This window comes from Aquila chrysaetos, chromosome 16, assembly GCF_900496995.4.
Source record: "Aquila chrysaetos chrysaetos chromosome 16, bAquChr1.4, whole genome shotgun sequence".
In the NCBI taxonomy this organism is placed as follows: Eukaryota; Metazoa; Chordata; class Aves; order Accipitriformes; family Accipitridae; genus Aquila; species Aquila chrysaetos.
In genome coordinates, this window is record NC_044019.1 from 10,915,710 (window position 1) to 10,940,815 (window position 25,106).

Sequence of the window (25,106 nt, forward strand, 5' to 3'; positions counted from 1 at the left end):
CCAGCATGGCTTCACCAAGGCCAGGTCTTCCCTGACCAACCTAGTGACCTTTCTATGATGGAGTGACTACATCAGTGGACAAGGAAAGAGCTACGGGTGTCATCTGTCTGGACTTCTGTAGGGCCTTTGACACGGTCCCCCACAACATCCTTCTCTCTAAATTGGAGAGATAAGGATTTGATGGATGGACTGTTTGATAGATAAGGAATTGGCTGGATGGACACATCCAGAGACTAGTGGTCAATGGCTCAAAGTCCAGATGGAGATCAGTGAACGAGTGGTGTCTGTCAGGTGTCGGGATTGGGACTAGTACTGTTTAATATCTTCAGCAAAGGCATAGAAAGTGGGCTTGAGTGCATGCTCAGGAAGTTTGCAGATGACACCAAGCTGAGTGGTGCGGTTGACACACCTGAGGGACGGGATGCCATCCAGAGGGACCTGGACAAGCTCAAGAAGTGGGTGCATGTGAACCCCATGAGGTTCAACAAGGCCAAATGCAAGGTCCTGCACCTGGGTCAGAGCAACCTCTGGTATCAATACAGGCTGGGGGATGAAGGGATTGAGAGTAGCCCTTTTGAGAGGGACTTGGAGGTTCTGGTGGATGAAAAGCCGGACATGAGCTGGCGATGTGCGCTTGCAGCCCAGAAAGCCAACCATGCCATGGGCTGCATCAAAAGAACCGTGGGTCAGCATGTTGAAGGAGATGATTCTACCCCTCTACACTGCTCTGGTGAGACTCCACCCGCAGTACTGCGTCCAGCTCTGGGGTCCTCAGTACAGGAAAGACATGGACCTGTTGGAGCAGGTCCAGAGGAGGCCCACAAAAATGGTCAGAGGGAGGGAACACCTCTCCTATGAAGAAGGGCTGAGAGAGTTGGGGTTCTACAGCCCAGAGAAGAGAAGGCTCTGGGGATACCTTATTGTGGCCTTTCAATACTTGAAGGGGGCTTATAAAAAAAATGGGGACAGACTTTTCAGTAGGGCCTGTTGTGACAGGACAAGGGGTAATGGTTTTAAACTAAAAGAGGGTAGATTCAGACCAGATATAAGGAAGAAATTTTTTATGATGAGGGTGGTGAAACACTGGAAGAGGTTGCCCAGAGAGGTCGTAGATGCCCCATCCCTGGAAACATTCAAGGTCAGGTTGGACGCAGCTCTGAGGAACCTGATCTAGTTGAAGATGTCCCTGCCCGTGGCAGGGGGGTTGGACTAGATGACCTTTAAAGGTCCCTTCCAACCCAAACTATTCTATGATTCTATTCTATTCTATGATTCTATTTTACAGGCTTTTTTAATCCCTTGGAATTATTTTGTATGCATATGCAAATCTTCACAGGAAACAAAAATATCTATCATTGTTCCACCCTCATTGTTAGGTGTGCTAGTGCCCTGACTGCATTTGGTGGAAATAATATGGACATCTACATGCAGCCAGCATAGTAGAGGAAGTATGTTTTCATGTGTTCCTAAGAATAATCAAAAAGTTACAGAGAAAATAGCTTTCTGTCTTGAGCTCTTTTACTATCTCCCACTCTTATGTGTACTCTTACAACTTTACTCCTGCCATACTGCAGTGTTTCAGTTTCTAGATAATTAACAGAAAGGTTTGTCTGAAGCATGCATTTATGAAACTGGATCCTAAGCAAACAAACTTTTTCACCACAGCACTGACCAGCTGGAACTGCCAGTATTTAGTCAGTAATGTGGCAAATGTGTACTGCTGTAGTGACTATTTCTTGGGATAAAATCTCATCTCTCCATATTCTTCTCTCTGTCAGATAATGAAGGACTCTAAGATGATCTGATACTACTGGGCATTACTGTCCCATAGAACTGAGAACAGTAAAACTTAACCAATTGTGGAAGCTGCCACACAGAAGTGGAAATAAGTGTGACTGCTCATTGCTGTAGTTTCATGGATATATCTCAGGTAAGGTCTGGATATATTTTGAATTGCAGATAATACCTGGACTTAGAGAAATTTGGGGAGATCTTGCTTATCATCCATGATGAGAATTCTCCAATTTTATACTATTGTTTTCCTGAGTTTGGTGGGGAGGGAAATCAGTATCTTTGGACTGCACAATTCACTACTGAGTCAGTAAAGTTCAAAATTTGATGGCTTCTACGTAGGCAAGAACTTTGGGGACTGAAACATTGACATGAGAATTGAAAAAAAAAAAAACAAAAAACCTGTTGGCATTTCCTACTAAAACTGAAGCTGTAGGTTTGGCACACAATTTCACTTACAAGACATCACTTCAAAGACACAGCTAGAGCTTCCAAAAGGGAAGCAAACATAGGCTTAAAATAGTTATTCAGTTGGATAACAGCAGAATGAAGATCTTACCCCAAGGTAAATGCTGATGGATCTGGAGCATGTAACCCCTGATTTCCCACAGATTACATTCTCAGTAACAATTTTGAAAGAGGAAACAGGTCTATTAACACTGCAGCCATCCTAAAAAAACCAAAACAAACCACAAAAAGCACAAAACCCCAGTAAACTCTGTCTCTGGTATCTTCCAACTTTTAAAACTTAAAAGCATAACAAAGTAAAGAAAGCTTAAACATGTCATGACTCTGATTCTGCCTGTTTTGGGAGGTGATAACCTCTGATTTGGCAGTCAAATTGACATCACTTCCCTAAAAGATATAGCTGGCTGGTACAGAATACATACATATCAATGACTATTTAAACATGTTATTAAATCTAAAATTGGTTGTAATTGCATGAAAAAACTGTGTTTTGAGAAGTAAAGTCTTTTCATCTTAAGTATTGAAATAAGCAGAAAATATAAAACCACATTGTTTATAAAGATTGAAAGTGCTCTATTGGTTATAGATGCATCTTAGTATTTTCATTAGCCATTTAAATCAAGCTATTTCTTGATGCTAAGACACTGCCAAAATAAGCAGTAAGAGGCAGATTACCATAGCTAATATGTATTCACAGTTGCCATCAAACACAAAACGCTGTCCATCAAAAGTGGTGATGTGGCCTTCTCCATACAGATTACACGTTGAGGAACACTTTGATTTCTGAACGCATTTCCATTTGCCTTTTGTGCAAGTGCTGGGAGTGAGAAGAGAAACCATACTCAGATTTCAAAGAAATGCCACCTTAACCTGCTTCTTTTTAGATACATGCACTTTTATAGATAAGATATTCATTCAATTGACTTGTGTATGCTGTGACCAAGTTACAATTAATGTAAGAACCATAACTAAAAGTTATGGACTGCCTAGAAAATTAATTCATGATAAAGAAGAAATCTTAAGTCATTTTTGCTTTCTTTTTTTCATGAAAGAAAGAATATAAAACTCATTTATTTTTGCTCTTAATGAGAACAGATGTCACTGTTCTGTATAGTTCGGGTGGTGGTGGTTTTTTAATACTAGATTAGTAACTGGAAAGGGGATAAAGTACTTTGAGAATGCTGCTAAAGAAATTGAAACAATTTTTTGGAGGGGTTGCTTTTATCTACAGAAAAGAAGGAAGATTGTGCCCTCATCTTTATTTAGGTGGAGCCGTTAATTCTTAACCTTATGTGGTTTACAGTTACAGGCCCTACGGAATGCCCATATTCCTGGATATGCATATGGCAGAAATTATCCCTGAAGCCACTACCATGACTCTTTTATCTATACATATATACTGTCAACTGTTAAGCTTCTCTTTATCACCTCAGTGCTTTGTCACTGTATTCCTTTCATTCAACTGTTGCCGTTTCCTACTCTCCTGTCGGCTAAACGCTTTTGTTATGTAGTGGTACAATTTACTGAAACAGTGGTCCCGCAGTGGAAAACTGTGTGATTCTTACCAGATCTCGCATTCAGTTTGGATCTGTTCACCTTTTCCATAAGCAAGACCACCGTATTCACACGGACACTCCTCAGCTGGAACACACCTGCCATCGAGATTTTCATATAGCCCATCAGCACAGACACAGCCTGATTCACATTTAGTGGGTATCTGGTAAGGATTGCAAAATGAAGAGAAACGTAAGATGCATTTTATCTTGTATGTGAATAGTGTAAAGAGTGAACCTGTGCTAAGTTCTAGTTTTGACTTGATTTCAGTTTTGTGATTTTTGTCATACTAATACACTAGTCAATTGAACCAGTTTCACTGAAGGTGTAAGATATACCTGTTATATGAGATATTAAACATACTTAAGACTCTGAAAATTTTATCTTTCATTGCTACCAATCTTTCAGACAGAGTACAACAGAAGTTTCATTATCTCGAGGAAGCTTATTACAATTCTTCCAATTAGTCTGTTTCCTTAATATAAAGGCATAAGAAAACCCTATCAAGACAGACTAGAAGTCTGCCTAGCCTAGGTCTCCTGCATCCTGTGACCATCAGCAGCAGATAGGTGGGAAAGAATAGAACAGGAATCACAAACCACATGTTCTATCAGTTTCCAGTGACATGCAGCTTATGGCATACCTGAGCCAGAGGTGACAGCCATGTAGTTAAGAATCCTTAATAGATTTTTATTCTATTCATTTAATAGAATTTAATTTATTAATTCATGCAATTTAATTCCTTTAATCACTTTTTTAATATATGTAAATTTTTAGTGTTCACAGCCTGTGGAAAGAAGTCTGATGTTTAACTGTATCACATTAGAAGAAATATCTCTTTTCATTTCACTAGAAGGAACATAGTCAAGTTCTAAGTAACAACTAGAACATTCTTCCTCTCTCAAGAGGATAAATATCCCAGAGCTATGAAACTCACACATTCAATTCCAGTAGCCAGCATCTGACAGGTAGGTGCACATGCAGCTCCATACTTGTTTTCTGAACTGTCAGAACATGATACATATTTCTTAGGAGCTTTGCAGCTTTCTAGGAAAAAGGAAGAAAAACAAACATTGGAGAGATTGTGAAGTAGCAATTTTACACATAGGAGAAAAGAGTATGTTTCTAAGTAAACCATATCAGACCCATACCTGCAGGATTTTGAGGTTTGCCTGTGCAACTTAGCCTCCCATTAACGCAGTAGCTGGGGGGGGAAAAAAAGGAATTTCAGTGCAATTCTCTCCTAAGAAAAAAAATTTAATTTTTTGCAAAATGGCTTCATGTTTCTCACCATTGGAAATGTTTCATTCATGTTACTAGCTCTTCCCCATCCTTCAAAATGGAACGTGAGTCAACTTGCCTCTCTTTACTTTTTGTAGTATACAGTAACATCAGTTTTGAAAATGAATAGTAGGCCATTCACTATTCTGATGGCCTATCAAGTCATTCTTGAGGTTTGTATATAGCTGTCCGTAGCGCTAGGAATAATCAGATCTTACGTATTGTTTTCTAATTTTTTCCTTAACATTTCCAAGCTTAAGGTAAGTCAAATGCTTTTTGTTCATTTAAGAATCTTTGTAGTTTAGGAAAGGGCAAAAAAGATGTCTTAAAAAATAAACCTTTGCTATTAAAAGTAAGGAGACTGTACTGGTTTTGGCTGGAATGAAGTTAATTTTCTTCGTAGCAGCTTGAGGGTGCTATGTTTTGGATTTGTGACCAAAACAGTGCTGATAACACAATGTTGTTTCAGCTATTGCTGAACAGTGTCAAGGCCTTCTCTGCTTCTTTCGCTGCCCCGCCAGTGAGTAAGCTGGGATTGCACAAGAAGTGGGGAGGGGACAATGCCAGGACAGCTGACCCCAACTGACCAAAGAGATATTCCATACTATACAACATCATGCTCAACAATAAAAGCTCAGGTAAAGAAGGAGGAAGGAAGAATGTTTGGAGTTATGGCACCGGTCTTCCTAAGTAACTGTTATTCATGACAAATTCATGCTTTCGTGGAAATGTCTAAACATCTGCCTGCTGATGGGAAGTAGTGAATTAATTCCTTACTTCGCTTTGATTGCACATGCCGCTTTGCTTATTAAATAAGCTTATTTTTGCTTATTAATAACAAAGTTATTAAACTGTCTTTATCTCAACCCACAAATTTTCTTGCTTTCGCCCTTCTGATTCTTTTCTGCATCTGGCTGAAGTGGAGTGAGCAAGCGGCTATGTGGTGCTTAGCTGCTTACTGCCGTTAACCCTCCACAGAGACACATGAAGATCCCTCATCTTCATTTTCAGTTTGTTAATCTTTAAACTTGACACACTTACCATGTAATCCCACCAGTGACTGTTGACTGGTCAGGCAAGATGTATTTTCTATCTTCTAAATAGCAGGGACAATGAGATTTACGAACACACTCATTCTTGTGGTTCAAGTACATTCCTTCAGGACAATGACAGCCTTCAATAGGGATGTCAGTTGGATGACATTCCAGGGCTCGGTTGGAGAGTGACAAGCATGTCCTGTCACATGCCTGAGTGTTGTAGCTGAATGTTTGATTGCCAGTACATGTAATGGCTGTAAAACAAGACGAGAGTGTACGTTAAACTTCATTTACTTATCCTCTTCCTTGTGAAAGATAACTGTGCTCATAATGTGCTGCATATATTGTGTTAACAGCTTCAATGCTTAATGCTTCCTATTGCTTCTCTTCCAGTGGATGTGGAGCTCTTACAAAAAATATTGCAGACCAGGGGTTAACACCAACCAGGTAGCTCTTTGGAAGGCTAAATATTTTACTGCTTCTTTGTGTATCTTGGAATAAAATAATGCAAAGAGAAGCTTTGCAGAAATACCAATGTATTTTTGAGTAACTGTTAAACCTATGCCTATGTCTAAGTTGCATAAATAGCAAAATCACATCTGCAACCAGAGTTTTTCCTAGTTCTTTCTCATCTTCCAGCACAGTATAGCTTTATTTATCTGTCTATTCCATCGCTCAGTTATCAAGTCCTGGAAGCATCCACATGCTCACCTTAAAGCATATGAGTAATCTTTTTCACGTAGTCCTAAAGTAAAATCCTTCTCTGAAAAGGACTAGAAGGGTATTCAAAAGTTGGGTATCTTTTATCCCATTTCTGCTTTCCTCTTCTTTCTGTTCACTCCTTTCCTCATAATACTTAAGATGATTTGGACAGTGTTTAGAATACTGCTTTACCATTTATGTTTTTTGTTGTGTTACGATACATCTGTGAAGTCAGCAGCCCCTGGGAATATAGCTTTTATACCTGCTGGTTGGCCTGCTTGAGCAGTAAGTAGTTGTTTTCTAACGACTGACAAGTAGTTTTAAAATATGTTCTTGCTCTTATCCAGTTTTGTCACAGGTGAATCAAACATGGGAATATTCTAAATGGCAACAGATAGACCTGTAGGCATGTATTCATCTGATGGCAGACTATTAAGGGTTGGTTTGGTTACTTACTACAATTGTCCATACTGTTTCTCCAGTCCTCGAGGATTAAACCCATTGAACTGCATGTTCGTGCATATGATCCCAGAGCAGAACAAATATAAGGAAAGGTCTCTTCGTAATTACAGGCTTGGTAGACACATCTCTGAAACCCAACACATGGAGAGTACTCTGTTATGGGGGAGCAGACATTTGGAAGTGCTAAACCCTGAAGGTATTTAAAAGATGTGTAGATGTGGCAGTTAAGGACATGGTTTAGTGCTGGACTTGGTAGTGTTAGGTTTGCAGTTGGACTCGATGTTCTTAACAGTCTTTTCCAACCAAAATGATTCTATGCTGAATTGCAGAGGTAAGTCATGCAAAATATATATTATTGCATAACTAAAACTGCTGAAAAATATCAGATCAATTGCCTGATTGACATGAATAAAATATACTTAGTACCTAAAAAATGCCTTTGTTTATTCACTGTTTTTAATTTTTAATTTTCAAATGTTTTGTGGAGATTGACAAATATAATGAGATCAATTATGCACATGGGAAAATCAATACTTTGCACAGTTAAAGTTGTTGACATGGAGAACTGCAGCATGAGCAAAAATACCTTCTGATTCATAGGGATGGGACTGGTGCTTATGAACAAATAGACTTTTAGTGTGATGGGGACATAAATTTCAAAACCACATTGTTCCTTAACTTCTATGCATTGCTGATCCAAATGAGTGGGATACTGTATATGAGTACATTCTGGTCTATATTTGGACTCCCTCTGTACAATATCTATCATAATCTCCTACCTTGTAGAAAGGAATAGGGTTCACCACAGCATGGCATTTCTCGAACACTGTACCCTTCTTGGTAAGAATAGAGCAATGAGTCTCAGCAGATATTTCTAATGAAAGTAAATCATGGACATTAAACACAGAAAGTTAGGAAAAAGAAATTAAAAAATGAAAAAGAAATGAAAAAAGTCCTGGACACACTACTTTAGCTGAGCTTTTGGCAATGATGTATTGAATAAAAGGACAACTTCTTAGCTTGTTAGCTTGCAGACAATACTTTTGTTCAAACAGCTCAGTAGGGCTTTTTCTTTTTTTTTTTTTTTTTTTTCTTTTTTTTAAAGACCAATAGCAATAGGGACTTGAGAAGGCAAAGCCTGGATTTCAGTCACAGCTGAGCAAGTCTAAGACATCCATGGACATTGCAATTTCACTGGAAATATCATCAAAAACCTCTCATTCACCATCTCAATCCCAGATCTCTGGAACGGGATCTGATAAGCTTTCACTAGATATGTATTCTGGAAATCAGAAAAGTCTTGTTGGTGACAGAATTTGTGATGTTCAATTGTCTCAGTCTCTGCTTCTCTGAAACGCTCTCATTCCCCTGGTATGGGCTTATGGAAGAGTCAGACAAAGCTAGCTGGAGAGATCAGTTACAAGAAGATCATCTACTTACTGTTTAGTTGACTCAAAGCACAAGGGTCAGTATCTCTCTCTAAAGCAGGATGGCAATTTCCTGCCCTCCAGGAATCTACAAACAGGGAGGCTGTCCCTTCAGTGATATCCATGCTAGTCATGAAGTCATCTGTAGTGTCTCCATTGTAATTACCACACAAACCTAATAACATCAGAAATGCAAGGGATGGCTGAAAATTAAAGAATGTGTACACAATGGTCTGTGTTTCATTCTATAATAGTGAGAAAATTGATTCAAAAGTTCTACATGGAGTGTCACTGAATACTGTAGATCAAGCAGCCAGAGAATCTTGATTATGTACACATTCAGTCACTGAGCCTCTGCCTTATCAAGTTAGGATTGTCCACTTCTATTCAATGACAAATTCATACAGAAGTTTTTGTCTTGTTTTTAGAAAAAAGGCTTTTTCAATGGTTTTAAATCATGTAAAAGAGAAAGGCCATGAAATACGTCTGCAGTTAACACATGTTTTCTTGTGTATATAAAATCTGTAGTGACAAAGAATATACATTTAGACTTTTTTAAAAGCTAAAGCCTCTCTGTAATTCCCTATATAAATTAGAATGCAGGATATGTCTTTGTGGCTAATGTTGCTGTGCAATAAACATAAACATCTCCATCTGGTGCTTATCAGCTGAGAAGCTTTTAGATTCTTAGGCTCATTGTGTTTACAGTGATCGTTGTCCTGGTTTAAGCTGGGATAGAGTTAATTGTCTTCCTAGTGGCTGGTACAGTGCTATGTTTTGAGTTCGTATGAGAAGAATGTTGATAACACTGATGTTTTCAGTTGCTGCTAGTAGTGTTTAGACTAATGTCAAGGATTTTTCAGCTTCTCATGCCCAGCCAGCGAGAAAGCTGGAGGGGCACAAGAAGTTGGCACAGGACACAGCCAGGGCACCTGACCCAAACTGACCAACAGGGTATTCCATACCATGTGACGTCCCATCTAGTACAGGAACTGGGAAGTGGGGGCGGGGGATCGCAGCTGGGGGACTAGCTGGGTGCCGGTCGGCGGGTGGTGAGCAACTGCACTGCGCATCATTTGTACATTCCAATCCTTTCATTATTGCTGTTGTCATTTTATTAGTGTTATCATTATCGTTATTAGTTTCTTCTTTTCTGTTCTATTAAACCGAAACCGTTCTTATCTCAACCCATGAGTTTTACTTCTTTTCCTGATTTTCTCCCCCATCCCACTGGGTGGGGGGGGATTGAGTGAGCAGCTGCGTGGTGCTTAGTTGCTGGCTGGGGTTAAACCACGACATCGTACACTGTGTTAAAAGAACCATGTGCTCCAAGATGTAGAGACCACACAGACTAATTTGTTGCCCCTTCATTGTGTAGTAAAGCACATACTGAAAAAGGCATACATAAAACATGTGAAGAACAGTATTATATTACTAATGCAAAATGTCACCCATCTAATTTCTTTGATTAATTTTAAAGTTATTAGTGAAAAACAAATTCTTAGCACATCGGTTTTCCAACGCAGGTATTTTTGTTGTATTTTCTTTGAATCTGGAGAAGAAAGTTTATTCCTTAAAGGATGAGTACTAAGCTTTCAAAATTACACTCCCTACATTTTCTCCTTCACATGGGGACTAGATTTCTTACCTAGGGTTCTGCCTTTGAATTGTGATCCAACTTTCACATAGGCCTGGAACACAGGTGAAGTCTGAACTACAAGTTCCAGCCCGAAGGTTGTATACATCTGAATGTACATCGAGGACTGTCTGAAAATAGTGATGTCTCCTAAAAGAACAAGGATATTTAGAAATAGAGATTTTGATGCGTAGGATATTACAAAGTAATGATTATAATGTATATGTAAGTGTTCTAGCATTCTGTCTACAAGTCGTCTCCTTCCACATACAACTCTCTGCAGAGGGACAGATGCAATGGAAAAGATGTTAACCTTCCTCTGAAACCTCTGCTATTGGCACTGCAAGAGAAAAGATGCTGGGTTGTGTAAAACAGACATTTAATGTAATTTGGATTTTACATATATTCCCTTTTCTTTACCTGATCTGTAAGGTAGGCGCTTAAGTTCATCATCATCAGTAAGGAGTTCACTCTGAGAAATCACAATTTTGTCCTGTAAGAAAAGGACATGGAATCAGAAGTAATTATCTTACTGATGGTATTTATATGTTCTTTAACTTAAGCAACTGTATTGTCAATGACCTATATAATAGCAAAAGATTCATTCAAGCTTTTTCTCACATGTTATTCCATACTGCTTTCAGTTTTCACTTTGAAAATACTCTAACTACTTGAGTTGATGTGGCAACTGAGATCTTTACTGTCTATGCATGAACTGGAACGTACCTTTAGTATCTATCCCCCATAATTTTTCATTTCAAGCTACTAGCAATGACTTTAAGTATTTATTTTGCTAATCTGGTTACTGAAATGCTGGCTAGAACCTGTGGAGGGAATACTTACCTTTGTAGATAGGTAAATTACAGCACTGAGTGATGTCTCAGAATTAGAATAACCAGACTTTTCATATACAGCCATTAGGGTTCCATTGTGTGGCAGGCTGGAACTCTGGAGGAAAAGTGAAAAGGGAAGTCTGTGTCAGAATAACAATGATTTGTAGAATAAATGTATATCATAGGAAGACCTCAGTTTGTGTTCCAATAGGAAACCAAAGACAGACTAAAATATATCCATTTGATATGGTGTGTTTCTAGACTGCAGGAAATTACCTTCATAAGAACGTAAGTGCAAACCCCGTGGAACCTGTATGATCTAGAATCAAACGTGGTAACAAACGAGCCTCCTTCCAGTGAACACCTTCCAGGGCAGGGCAAGTCTTTGCAGTTCCATTGACCCATTGTACATTTACTGAGGAAAACAAGAAATTCTATGTAAGGTTATTCTCATACTAAGGTTTTAAATACTGCTGTTTACCAGCAGAGGATTTGATCCTCCTGTCTGGAAGTTTTGCTGTAGCCAATCAACATGCAAAATTGGTTAGTGAACACAGTGTAACATACATATACATTCTGAACTTCTATTTCCATTGTTTTGAAATTTCTTTACATTCTAAAAACTCAGCTATTTCCTAGTAATGCAATATGTAATTTGTATCATTTTCCCCCTTATACTTTCTATGCTTTGATTTTCTTTGTCTGTGTATATCAGTTGAAGTCGTTCATCTTAATTCAAAGTTGCTGAACTCTGGTATGGATTGTCAGTAAACTTTCCTGAATAGATTAATCATGAAAAGTGCATTCATTGTTGCAGTTCTGAGGATCAAATTCCATTATTTATTAGAATTATGATAGCAAGAGAAGTAACACACAAAAAAATTACTTTTTTTGGAAAAAAATTCCAGATTTAAAAAATATTGTCTTAAGTCATTATTTTATGTTGCAAAACAGAAATTTAGTTTTCAGCACTGATTTGATTATCAGAAATGCTGAGATTGCCAGAAAGAAATTGTAAATACCAGATATTTGTTTTGTACTAATTTTACCTCCACTTTCACAGAGGAGATAAAAATGCTACTGTTTTCTGTGGCCTGAAGGAGCATTTATTTTCTACAGATTAATCAGGAAATGAGACATCTACATCTTCATTTACAAATGTATGATTTGTGGCACTCAAGGTGGCCTCAGAGATGGTATGACACATTTGCAGCTGGTATTGGGTTTGTGTGGTGGGGTTTTGGTAGTGGGGAAGGGGCTGCAGGGGTGGCTCCTGTGAGAAGCTGCTAGAAGCTTCCCTGGCTCCAAGTCGGACCTGCCTCTGGCCAAGGCCGAGCCCATCAGTGATGGTGGTAGTGCCTCTGGGAGAACAGATTTAAGAAGGGGAACCTGCAGTGGGGGAGATGATTGGTATGTGAGAGAAACCCCTCTGCGGATACCGAGGTCAGTGAAGAAGGAGGGGGAGGAGGAGCGCCGGAGGAGGGGATGCCCCCGCAGCCCCTGGTGAGACAGCAGGCTGTCCCCCTGCAGCCCATGGAGGGGAGCGGGGGAGCAGATGCCCACCTGCAGCCCAGGGAGGAGCCCACGCTGGAGCAGGGGGATGCCCCCGAAGGTGGCCATGACTCCATGGGGAAGCCTGCGCTGCAGCAGTCTGTGCCTGAAGGACTGCAGCCTGTGGAAAGGACCCACGCTGGAGCAGTTCATGAAGAACTGCAGCCCATGGGAAGGACTCACATTGGAGAAGCTCATGGAGAACTGTCTCCCATGGGAGGGACCCCACGCTGGAGCAGAGGAAGGGTGTCCGGAGTCCTGCCTCTGAGGAGGAAGGAGCAGCAGAGACAACGTGTGAGGAACTGACCCGAACCCCCACTCCCTGTCCCCCCGTGCCGCTAGTGGGGAGGAGGTAGAGAAAATCAGGAGTGAAGTTGCATCTGGTTTTTGCCCATGACCATAACTGGTGAGTGATCCCTCCCTGTCCTTGCGTCGAGCCATGATCCTTCTCTCCTCCCCATCCCATGGGGAGGAGGAGTGAGTGAGTGGCCGCATGGTGCCTTGTTGCTGCCTGGGCTTAAACCATGACACAGCCGCCCTCTGAAAAGTTAGGCTAAAATCTTTCCAATCACTTAGGTGAGGATACTCTCCATCCACTCATGAAAGTACCTGTTGCTACTCACCAGGTCCTGCAAGCTGCTTTCATTGTCTCACCAGGAGCATATGTTTTCCCATTCAACGTACATGGACACTGCCCAATGTGAACACATGTTCGATTCTTTGAGATGTCATCCAGAACAGTTCCTGCAAAAGGAGATAAAATAAATACTTTTCCGTATCCTCACTTAGCACTAAAGCTATTATAGGTTGAATGCCTTCCAAAATCAGCTTGGAATGCTATTTTTGCACAGCTAGTGCCCATAGTTAGCGATATAACATGCAAAAAATTTTCTCTTAATTAAAATAAAACTGACTCTTTTCAAGTGATAACAGCATTTGGCTACTTTGTTATATGAAAGTGCAGACAATTGTCTTCATTTGAAATTTGAACTTAATTTGAAATAACAGTAAGCTTGAATGTTATTTTTTCAATTTTTTTTTTTTTTTTTTTTTTTTTTTTTTTGCTATGACACTTGAAGCTGGGAATTTTGAAGAATGGCCACATTCTATTTTCTAGAGTACTAAGTCTGGTTTTAAATATGTAGCTCACAGCACATTACTTTTGACTACTATAAAATAGTGATGATATTGATGTAAATACCCACATCACAGTAACCTTGGAAGGTATTTCAGTTCTGAAATTTCAAGAAACAATGTAAATGATAGTCATAATTACAATTGTTGTAGGAAGTTCATCTTGAACTATTTTAAAGGGATTTTACAAAATGCCCATAATATTGCAGAACTTCTCTGAGGTATGCTACCTCTTGCTGGTGCCCTGAAAGGCTAGATACCTGTTTGGGATAGGAAATTAATTAAGCTTACTCAATGTATATTATAGTACAGAACTTTAAGCAGGTAGCATATAATTATCCCCTCATGTATCATGGTCTTGTGAGGAAAATGCTTTCACAGCTCTGTTCTTGCAAATAGTGATCTCGAAGGACCGTGACTATTCAAGACTCCAGTTACATTATGTTACCTGAGAAATAGCAGTTCTAGCAGCACAATGCCCTGAAATGCACTGCTAGTTCATTATTAAAAAGTCTATTCCACTTGACTGGTTATATGCCAAAAACATTTGTATGGGCCATTTAGGGTATGACGAACACAGAAATGATACCTTCTGGACAAAAGCAACCATAGGTACAGTGACTGGAACAGCTGTACTCTGGGTTGGAACAGGTTTTAATACATGGAGAACCACATTCCTCATAGATTTGGTTAGCAGAACATTTTCCCACAGCTGTAACAAACAGTGAAACTGTTAATATTTTTAAAGTATAAACATAGAAGAATCTCTTGTCTACCACCTAGGATGGAGAAGACCTTGTGATTTCTGGCACTAATGTTCTCTTATCGTGCCTCAATACTCAATTCATCATCTGAATATTCATCATTACCATCATATTCACTCTAGCTTTTATTCATTTTTCATGCCCTATTTATGAGAAACTCCTTTCAGAAGCTCCAAGAATGGCAAACAGGCTATATTGCAGCCTAATAAACTATCACAAATCAGATTTCCTGTAGTACCCAAAGGATTTAAAGACTGTAACTCTTGATCTTCTTTATAATTCCTGCTTCTCAGACATTATCTGCTTTTCAGAATGCAGCTACCTAGCAATTCTAATATATGGAACTCAGAACACGTTTTATTACGTGATAAATTCAAGCAGAGATTTCTCCTTATCCGAAAGAGTAAAAATAAGTGAGGTAGGGAAATAGAGGTAGTTATAGATAAGGCTGACAAAGAAACAATGAAGACTAAAAAGTTCATTACCTTTGTATATTTGGCATTTATTTGCAAATTCTTAGATTCTCAGCTTTGTTTTTTGGGGAAACAAGGGTTCCAATTCCCTTCTTTTTTTTTTTTAAGCTTTGCCTTTTATCACTTTACTACCAGTCCTAGTAATGGTCTACTGGCAACATGAAAATTGCTATGACTTGGAGAAAACCAGGCGATTATTGTACTGTGATTAGTAAGAATTATTATACAGTTCCGTGAATGCACACAGTGCCTGACTATTTATCTGAATCTATAAAATGCCTTGAGGAGTTTACAGTTTTGAAGGATTAAAACCAATTGCAGACCAACCAAAGAGTAAAATGGGTTACCAGTTTATGTAAGATGGATAACCTTGGAGAACAGGAGGGGAAAAATTATTTTAGAAAGAAGTACAATTTTATAGTGTCGGGGATAATAATGGAGCTCAGTAGGGAACGTTTTCACTAAGTATGAGGAAAGAACGAAAGAAAACTCAATGTTAAATACAAAACAAAAAATGAAGAGTGGCATCACTACGTGAAGATCAAGAGGAAAATAGAAGAATATGGCACCAGAGATGCAGGGAGGGCGAAACGATGCAAAGCCTCGTAAGTAACAATGGTGAGATGATAGACTATGGCAAGTTAAACAATGACTTCAGGAATATAATTCCACTGGGATTTCACTATTCTTATGCTAAAATCTAGATGGTAGCCAATCTTAAAGATTTTTGAAACAGCATAAGAATCAAGGGATAACAAGAAATATTTTCCTGTCAAAGCAATTTACTTTACAAATTTGCTACCCATAACCATATATTCATATAAAGGATAAATAAAAATATGATCAAATTATATGCTTCTGAAGGACAATATCACATTAAGCAAGATCACTGTGAACGCTCCTCTTTTTTGACATGAGCTGCATCTCTGGTAATTTAATGTGTGAGTTGGTATAGAAATAACAACATCAATTTAAGTTACTTTTGACTTTTTTTATGATCAGCATGTTCTCTTATAAAACAATTAATCCTGCTACATAACACTGACTATAGATTGAAGTTTCAGGTGGATTCAAAAAGACTGCAAAAAGTGATTCAGAACTTTCATAACAAACAGGCACTTGAAAAAAAGTGTGTCTAGTCACGCACAGCTTGGAGAGTAATGGAAGATTTGCTTCCTATTTACTTCCAAACAGTAGTGGTAATTAAGAAGGCTGAGCACCTGAAAATGAACTACTGAAAATCTCCTTTGAATAAAAGGGGCTATGGCAATTGTTAGCAAAAATGTTCAAAGACTTCAGAAGCCATTTAACAGTTCTCTCTCTTCACTGGATAATTTGCTAAGTACAGTAATGAAAAAACTGTACTAAGAGAGTAAAGTCTCCTGTTGAAGTCTGAGAAATTCAACAGTTTTCACTCAGTGAACGTTTCTCTCTTTTATGGTTACTGATCTAGGTGTAGGCGCTATGTTTCATGCTTCCTTCTTCTCCTTTGAGGTTTCCATCCTCTCCTTAATGCTTTACCAAAGACCACTGTACTCTTAAGAAAATAATTTGTTTGATTCAAGACAATAGAGACTTTTCTATCAGTTGATTTTAATTCCAGCTAATCATCATTCTCCTTCTATGTAAGATATAGCAAGGTTAAGTAGAATACCCTATGAATGAAACATTTGAACTTACAGCAGAAGTTTTCAGTTCTCCAGTTGAACACCATTTGATGGGACATAGCACATTGCCTTGAATACTCTGACAGCGTAGAGCAAGTGCAATTGTTTTGTCCTGGCTCACTGCAGTCCTGCATATCAAGCTGGCAACGAATGACAAACCCATCCTTTGGCACACTGCAGGTTGGTGACACCAAGTTAAGTAGCTGAGAGCAGATAATGGCCTAAATAAAAAGAGAAAGAAAATTGTTCCTGGTAGTATTTCCCCCATGTGAAAACCACAATAGGATATCACTGCTAGTTGTGATTTTCTTGTTGGTTTGTTTGCCTTTTTTTTCCCTCTACAGTTTAGTAATTTGTATTTGACTTAAAATGCATGAGAAATTCATGAATAGCAGGGAATATCCATCCATTGTATAATGGAAGTATTTTGATATGTTGAACTAGTTCCATTTCTCATTAAGTTGAAAATTAAGTCATTCTTTCAGTACCATCATCCCCCTAAAAATGGCTGAGAACATTACAGGCAGGGAGCGTGTTGTCTCATGGAGATTCAGTTTCAGGACAAACATCCCCAATGTGAAGACAGCAACATTCATTCCCCTTTGAGCAAACATTTGATACATCTGTATTGCCTATCATGTTGCCTACTGCAGTATAAGGTCTCAACGAGAAACAAGTAAAAAGGCTAAACCTCCCAAGCAACAGAAGTTCTCTACCAGATCAAAGTAATTTTTCAGTGTGAATACAAGTAATATTTACAACCTTCTTCTTCAGAAAAGTATCTTCCTCACAGGACCCACAGAAACTCCTGTTCTTTATTCTCGCTCTTCTTGTTAAAAAGATACTACAAAAGGAATGTTTCTCTGTTTTTCTGTTCTGGGAAAAGGAGAGTCTTGGAAGGATTCTAGCTGGCTCTTCCTCTGTAGTATGAAAACTAAAATTTAGCAAGAGGAATGGTTTCTGTGTTCAAACTAAGAGATTCTTGGGTTGCTAGAAAAATAAGATGAAACTATTAAGGAAAAAAGAAGAGAAATCTCCTATTTCAAGAGAAAACTTTTTAAGCATTCTGCTATATACTGTATACAAATAAGTAAATGAGAATTGCAAAGTAAGATCATATTCTTGTGAGGAAGCACAAACGGAATCAAAGAGCATGATCATTCTATGTAAAGTGAAAAGTTTTTTAGAGGATAGCCATGAGCACTTGCCATTAGGTATATGGTGACATTATGACCTCCTAGGTAGAAAAAACAACAGGTTGCTGAGAGAAATTGTGGAGTTTCCATCTCCTCAGCCTGGAAGATCCACCCAGGAGATACTCAAAACCTACTACAACATTGTCCTGGACAACCTGCTCTAGCTGACCCTACTTGAGCAGAGGGGTTGGACTAGATGATCTGAAGAGATCCCTTCCAAACTAAACCATTCTGTGATTCTGTAAAATCTGTGTGGAAAAGGAAAATTCGAGCTTCCCCAACCTAACAGGATCATCCTAAGTAGGATTTGATTCCTGTATCTGCAAAATCTAAGAAATAGAACCCCTTTTGTTCTTTGCTGCTACCAAGCTTCCTGTTTCAACCATAGTTACATGGACGCATCATGTTTCAGGTATGATGATTTTCTTTTCATTTGGGACTGGAAGTGATAGCAGTTGATAGTGATTGACCCTGTTATGAATGCTGTTATCTGGCTGTATGTTTAAAGCATCGTTGAATGTCTTCAAGTCAGTACAGCTTATAATGTCAGGTCTCTAGTTGTTCAATAAAAAGTTCTTTAAAGCTTCACTGGTTATCATGAATTTCTTGTGGTGACCTGCATGAGATTTCAGAAAGCTGTGAGCTAAATGCTCGTAGGTTTATATGAGCAATATAAATCCAGCCTCAAAAATGCCCACGGGCCTTTTTCAAAATGTATTTTAATGCAGAGAACTCCTTTTCTTTTTCATATGATGCTATACAAATTTTGACTTTATCCATTTTCATGGAAGTCAGTTTTATGACACCATTGCCTCTCTGTTGTTGGTTTCTATCTACCTTTCCACTTCTGTTAAGAATCATGCAACAGAAAAGCCAAGAAGATCTTTCTTACATATTTTTTGTGAGGAATGATGGAAATTGGTATCTCCTCAGACAGGCAGATCTCTGATGGATCATCCATTTTTTGTAATGCAGCAAATTTATATGTATCCAGCAATTTACCTGTAAATTGAAGGGTTATAATTTGTCAGGAAAAAGCCTGCATGGGTTTGTTTACTCATTGCTGTGATCTAGCAAAACTCAGATTCTACTCTTTGACTGTGAAAGGTCCTACTAATTAATCTTCCTGATGATAACAGCTACCTCTTTTGCCCTTTAACTGGAGTCTACTCAGTAAAGCATACTTTTATCACCTTGATCATTTCTCTGAGCTACTTCCTAATCTATCACATCTACTACCTTACATGATACCAGCTGCTACGATTTTTCTGCCAGCTGTATTATCTTTTGCCAGCTGCTAATTCATGCCTCTTCTCCTCATCCCCCATTCTTATATTTTCCCCTACATGTGCGGTTAAACTCATCACAACCCCAAAAATATTGTATACTTTTTAGAACTCTTTTCTGTGATGTGTATAGAAAACCACATCTGGCTGTGTTGATCTGAGATTAGTTTACTGTGCAATTTAACGTCTCCACACTAGCACTGTAGTTCAGACTAGCAGTGTGCTTTTAAAGCAAATCTCCCAAACATCCCCACCCTGTACAATTTGATTTCCATTGTGGAGTGGTCTTGGCATACAGCGTTCCTTTAAGATGAAACCAAGCTGGAAGATGTGATACAAGAGCACATGTAACAGGCTCCAACTGCTAATGGGCATTAGCTCAACAGACCAGATTAGAGTGACTCTGAAGTGAACCCCCCAAACCACATATAGCGCAGATGTCAAGTCCTCAGCAGCAACTATTTTGTTCTAAAGATCCACCACTCTTGGGACACACTACTTGTTAATGTTCTTGTCCACTATGCTCTTTTTATTATAGCCTCATTCTTGCTTCTGCCTAACATAATAATTTCCCTCACCGTGCCTTGCTATGAACCTAGACTGTTCTGAAAGTTAGGTGAAAGAGTGTTTAGAAATCATCTGTTTCTAAAATATAAAAGAGTCCTTATCACTTGTCTGAGGAACCCACAATATTATTATAGCAAATAATAGTGTGTAGCATAATCATATGATATGTATGTTGGTGATTTATGGGAGTGCTTTACTCAATTCTGAAACTGAGTGAGTGGTCAGAGCAATATTAGTACAGTATGAAATTTCCACCTTGACTCAGTTTAACTCAGTTCCCCTTCCATCTGCCTTGTCCTTAGATCTTACCTTCACTCACAAATTCATTCAATTCATAACCATCATAATTTCCACACATTCCACAGGTTTTCCCCATGTATTTTTTTTCAGTCAAAACCTAAAATAAAATAAAACAGAACATTTAAAGGAATCACCCTAAGTAAAATTATCTATACAGCATTACCTTTCTCAAACAAATTCAATTCAAGGATCCAATTAAAGGTGATCCTTCTCATTAATTTCAGTGACTTGATTGGAGGAGAAGTTTTAGAAGCAGTTACTTCTTTTCCCAATAGGCAAATAGTGATTGTTGCGATTTTTTGATTTAATAGAAGAACAAGATTCTAAGACATTTGCAGAGAATTGAAGGAGGATAATACTCTAAGGAGCCAGAAAAAGTAGAAAAGGAAATGATGCTGTTTCCTTGCTCATATCTTTGTTGATAGAGCACAAATTTCAGGTTTGTTCTCTTAAGAAATTGAAGGTTACAGGAAGAAAATCTATTTTCAGAAGAAGGTTGTTCAATTATCTATTGCTCTGGAAGGTGGTAGTATTACCATGGGCTACAATCAATGAATTATTATGAAAACCTTAGATCAGAGGAAGTAATCTGACTATATTTAGAATACAGTGTGTACCCATCACAGTAGCATTTCCTGTTATATGTGTGATCGTAATGCTGGTAAATCTCCCAGACAATTTATTACATAAGAATCTCCCTGTTATAGCAAACTTATCAATCTAGAATTCAGTGTCTTTTGTGGCATTAATATCACAGGTCACACAGAGAAAATGTATCCTCTTCTCTAAAATATATCAGGGATTTTGGAGGGAAAACATGAAAAGATTCAGAAAAAGGAAAGAAACAAAGGAGCTCATAGGAGCAGCATATGTTTGAAACTAAAAGATGCCCAGGAGAAGCACAGTAGAACTGCCAAAACTATGGCATACACTATTAAATTCTACACAACTTTAAACAACTTCAACATCCCATTAGCAGAACATCGTAGCTGCTGGAATAGTCTAAGGAAAGTTGAAAATCTGTGAAAGCATCCACAAATCTCAGCATTGGTGGCTTCAGTTAACTACCAATGTTAGCTACTCATTAAGTCTAAAGAGATCTTGTCATTCCAGTAAGTCAGTGAGACTTTCTTCTTCTGCTTTATGAGAACATTTTACTAACCATGAGATAGTCAGCATTGTTCCACATGACAACTAGCTCCATCTCCCTCAGCTTGGCCACCAGACGAATGTTGCATCCATAAGGTGCTATTTGAATTCCATTGCTGGTGTAAGGCAACTTAATGACACTGTAATAAGGCGAGAAGAAAGACTGACATTCTCATACCAATATTATGCAGGTACTAGTTATCTTTTTTAGATATAATACACATACAATCTAAGTACTTGCAGCAACATGAAATAGATCTTTTTTTCCTTTGTAACTAAAATTTCAAGATACATTAAAATTTCTGTTGATTGAGTGTCAGCAGTTTCACAGAAGAATCATCAGGAGATGGTTGCATAGGGATTATAATAGTGAAAATGTTTGCACAGGACTTGGCATCTTCACTTGGTTTGGTTTTATTAGGGCATAGTTATATATTTCAAGAACTTGTTACAATACAGTTTGTGTGGTAGAACTATTGTTGATTATCCTGAAGAGCTTCTATGGACTACAGCCTGTTAATATAGCAATTACTGCTACAACTGAAAACTGCCAAGGTTAGAGAAACCCATAATAGGAATGTTGTAGCAGAATGAGGTTTTCATCCTCGCGGCTGAATTCTAAAGCTACAAACCAACAACATTAAAGTACAAATGTATTTTGCTAAGTACTCACTAAGAATGTGATACAATCATAGAAAAGTTGGTTGGAAAGGACTTCCTGAAGTTGTGCAGGCCAGCTTTCCACCTGAAGCAGGGCTATGTGCAACACTAGAACAGGCATAAACTAATAAAGGAAGTTTTTCTAAATATAGTTTGCTAAATTAAGGTAGAGCTGCAAGTTGTCTTTTTGTTGTGATGGTTATTGTACCCAGGTAACTACAATAAGATACAGTCAATTATTTTGCATTATCCGCATGTACTCACAGACAAAAAGTCAACACTGCCTATCTGATAAAAATGCTGAAAAGTTTCCTGGAGAAATTTCCTTGCATGGGAGCAATTTGTCTAGAAGAATGAATGATGCAGAACCCAAAGTTTCCCATCAGTGTAATTTCTCAGTAAAACAGTGGTTTTCTGGATGTAATAATCCTTGCAATAATGTGAACAGTTAGTGGTCTCATAAGCAAGGACTTCTTTGTAAGCCCCTCCAATATTTCTCTGTTGGTTGTATAGTTCATATATGTCTTATACAGTATATATGTGTTATCTTTAGCACAGAGGGTTCAGAGTTATCTAAGTCTCAAATCAAATGAACTCTAAGCAAAACACAGGAATTTCAAGTAGTATCTACTACAGGGTATAAGCCAACCCATCTGTGCTTGTAGTAGAGATAAACATAAGCAGACTGGTAGTATCTAGGAGACTGTAGTTTCAATGTGAGAACTGTTTTGATCTGAGAAGGTTAGTTTATCTCTTGGCCTACACAAATGTACTCTAAGCTCGATTCAAGTAACTGCAAATGAAATACTCATCTAGAGAGTATGCTTGATAGGAAGAAATGGGAGTAGAGTGCAGTTAGGTGTGCTAACTTCCATAATTTGTTAGTTCATTTCTGATACAAAATGGTCTTCTTCAGTGCAACTGCTATATAACTCCTGGCCTTCTTTAAACACTTTTCCCCCCATTCATTGCAGAATCTTACCCAACACTCCTGACAGAAATGCTGCCTTTCTCAACAATGACAACAGAAGGTCCCAGCTCAATAATGATCCTTGCAATTTTTTTGTCCATCCCACGGCGGAACTGAATGTTGAAGTCTGGGCTGGTTTCATCACATACAGTTGCAAAGATATAGTTGCAGGTCCCAGTGAAGTCATACTGGTATTTATCAAAGGTTGAAAAATGCCCTCCACCCCAGGTAGAACAGGAATCCTTGCTCAAAACTATAAAAGTGAAAGAGAAAAATGGATTTAGGTCTCCTAACAGCATATTTGCTCATTCTGATTGCTGTTTCAAATATAAATAGCATGAAAAGCTAGTAAGTTTCTACTCAGATTAATTACGTAAACAACATCCTAGCCATTTTTTTTCATAACCTCGAAATTTTATCTCAATTCAGGAATTGATAAAATAGTTGGAGTCAGAGCAACATTCTTATTTACTGTAAGCAGAGGAGAGCTCCTTAGCTTCCCAGCTTGGGAAACACCCTTCCGTCTCCTTCGTGGATAATATAAAGGTTTACCTTCTTATTTCAGTCTGCTCGATCTGTTTGCAAAGGTGACAGCTTGCTACTGCAGAGACCTTTAACATCTCAGGCACAACATTTACAAAGCTATCTATGGCATTACTGTATCATGATTCATTGCACAGTCAGATCATTGGATATCCAAAGGCAGTCCTCAAAGCCCAACTTGTAAGTCCCCACTTTTTTGGCTCTGTGTTTGTGTGACAAAGTTCCAGCCAGCTTTGTAAATATCTGAAATGTTTTAATCAGTTTTCATTTTTAAAAAGTAATCACTTTTCTTCTGAATGGACAGATCTTAAGAGGTTTAAATGAATCATAAGAAAGAGATACAACTCCAGCGCTTGATGTTAGATATTTCTATACCTACTTAAAGCATTTGAACAGTCCCTCTGAAGTTGACAGAACTACTGAAGTAAGTAAAATCCTTGGTTATGTATTTCCAGACTCGGATAATTACTGTTCATTTTTGTAATTATTTTTTTGCTTATGGAGTTATATGAAGCTCAGGTACCTTAGAATGTATCTTAGAAGCACAAAGTATCAGCTAAGTTTAGCAAAGTCTATCTGCAATTTGTATTCACTGCTTTAAAGCCCAAACATTTTTTATTCTTTAAGAGTGATCAAATGACTACAGAATGCTACTGGTTTTATTCAGGTCATGTAGAAAATACTGTTTCCCAACAAGCTGTTACCTGTTGGCAAAAAGTACTCCTCTTCCATACTTCTGTACTGTCCAGATCGTCTGACTGGAAAATAGGAATCGGCTAATTGTTAACATTCATCCTTCATGCCCAGTTCCAGCTATTTTAATATATTGTGCTTAAGTGATACTGACCAGCAAACCCCAGCTTTTTCAGAGTGTGGCAATGAATGATTACCTGGGGTTGCACATGGTCAGAGTGCAATAGGTGCCCCTTTCTATAAATATAGGAGTGTCTTCAATGTACTTGTTTTTATTTAAATCTTATAAGAGAAAAATAACAAATTGGAAGGTCAATAACTCAAGAAAGTTTAAAACTAGATTATAAATTTGTCTTTTGAGTTCAGTTTTTATTAAATGGCATCTAGGGATTTTCTTTTAATTTGTGTATAGCCATGCCCTACTGTTCCTCTTGTAAGAACAGACAGAAGACAGAGATGAGTTGCTGAATATTTTTTTTTGGCTGATCACAAGTACTCAGCTATTTTTACCTTTAGGATGAACTTCATGTAGCTTTTCCATGCTTATGCTGAATGAGAATTCACCCAATTCAAGCCACTCTCTGCTTCTTCTGCCTAAAGAAATGCTTCTCATTATAATAAATTTGCATTTTATATCATTCTTTTTGTTCTACACCTTTGCATTTTCCCCAAACTAGATTAAGAACTTCGTTGTCAGCTACTGAAATGCAGCAGCTTTTGGAGTACACAGAGCTGCCTTTTAACAGTATGCAACAGTAAAGCACAGTATTTTAATATAAAACATTAAGATTATGGATTACTAGGAAGAATGTCTGTAAATAGAATGATACAAAAATTGTTCAGAATACTAGAACTGATATCCATATTTATTTTAGAAAGGTTCTAGTGAAAATTGTGTGTTTTCAGAAGGGTTATAGCCTTCTGTATCCTGTCTTAGCAGAGGAACAGCATGTCCTGTAAAA

The 25,106-nt window shown here is 38.2% G+C and overlaps 1 protein-coding gene across 1 annotated transcript in view; it reads right to left on the reverse strand.

Annotated features, from left to right (window-relative positions):
- Positions 1 to 24,685, reverse strand: part of LOC115352079 (mucin-6) — a 32,024-nt gene extending 7,339 nt beyond the window's left edge. The window contains exons 1-22 of the mRNA XM_041129340.1: positions 24,655 to 24,685; positions 24,156 to 24,209; positions 22,921 to 23,161; positions 21,292 to 21,418; positions 20,139 to 20,226; positions 18,869 to 18,978; positions 16,794 to 17,001; positions 14,466 to 14,588; positions 13,366 to 13,486; positions 11,468 to 11,606; positions 11,202 to 11,306; positions 10,779 to 10,851; positions 10,371 to 10,508; positions 8,736 to 8,897; positions 8,075 to 8,169; positions 7,290 to 7,422; positions 6,136 to 6,385; positions 4,965 to 5,017; positions 4,751 to 4,860; positions 3,825 to 3,976; positions 2,935 to 3,076; positions 2,351 to 2,461 (exon numbers count right to left, since the gene is read on the reverse strand). Coding sequence (XP_040985274.1) covers positions 2,351 to 2,461; positions 2,935 to 3,076; positions 3,825 to 3,976; positions 4,751 to 4,860; positions 4,965 to 5,017; positions 6,136 to 6,385; positions 7,290 to 7,422; positions 8,075 to 8,169; positions 8,736 to 8,897; positions 10,371 to 10,508; positions 10,779 to 10,851; positions 11,202 to 11,306; positions 11,468 to 11,606; positions 13,366 to 13,486; positions 14,466 to 14,588; positions 16,794 to 17,001; positions 18,869 to 18,978; positions 20,139 to 20,226; positions 21,292 to 21,418; positions 22,921 to 23,161; positions 24,156 to 24,209; positions 24,655 to 24,685 — 2,766 coding nt within the window. The remainder of the gene's footprint in view (positions 1 to 2,350; positions 2,462 to 2,934; positions 3,077 to 3,824; positions 3,977 to 4,750; positions 4,861 to 4,964; positions 5,018 to 6,135; positions 6,386 to 7,289; positions 7,423 to 8,074; positions 8,170 to 8,735; positions 8,898 to 10,370; positions 10,509 to 10,778; positions 10,852 to 11,201; positions 11,307 to 11,467; positions 11,607 to 13,365; positions 13,487 to 14,465; positions 14,589 to 16,793; positions 17,002 to 18,868; positions 18,979 to 20,138; positions 20,227 to 21,291; positions 21,419 to 22,920; positions 23,162 to 24,155; positions 24,210 to 24,654) is intronic.
- Positions 24,686 to 25,106: the final 421 nt, after the last annotated feature.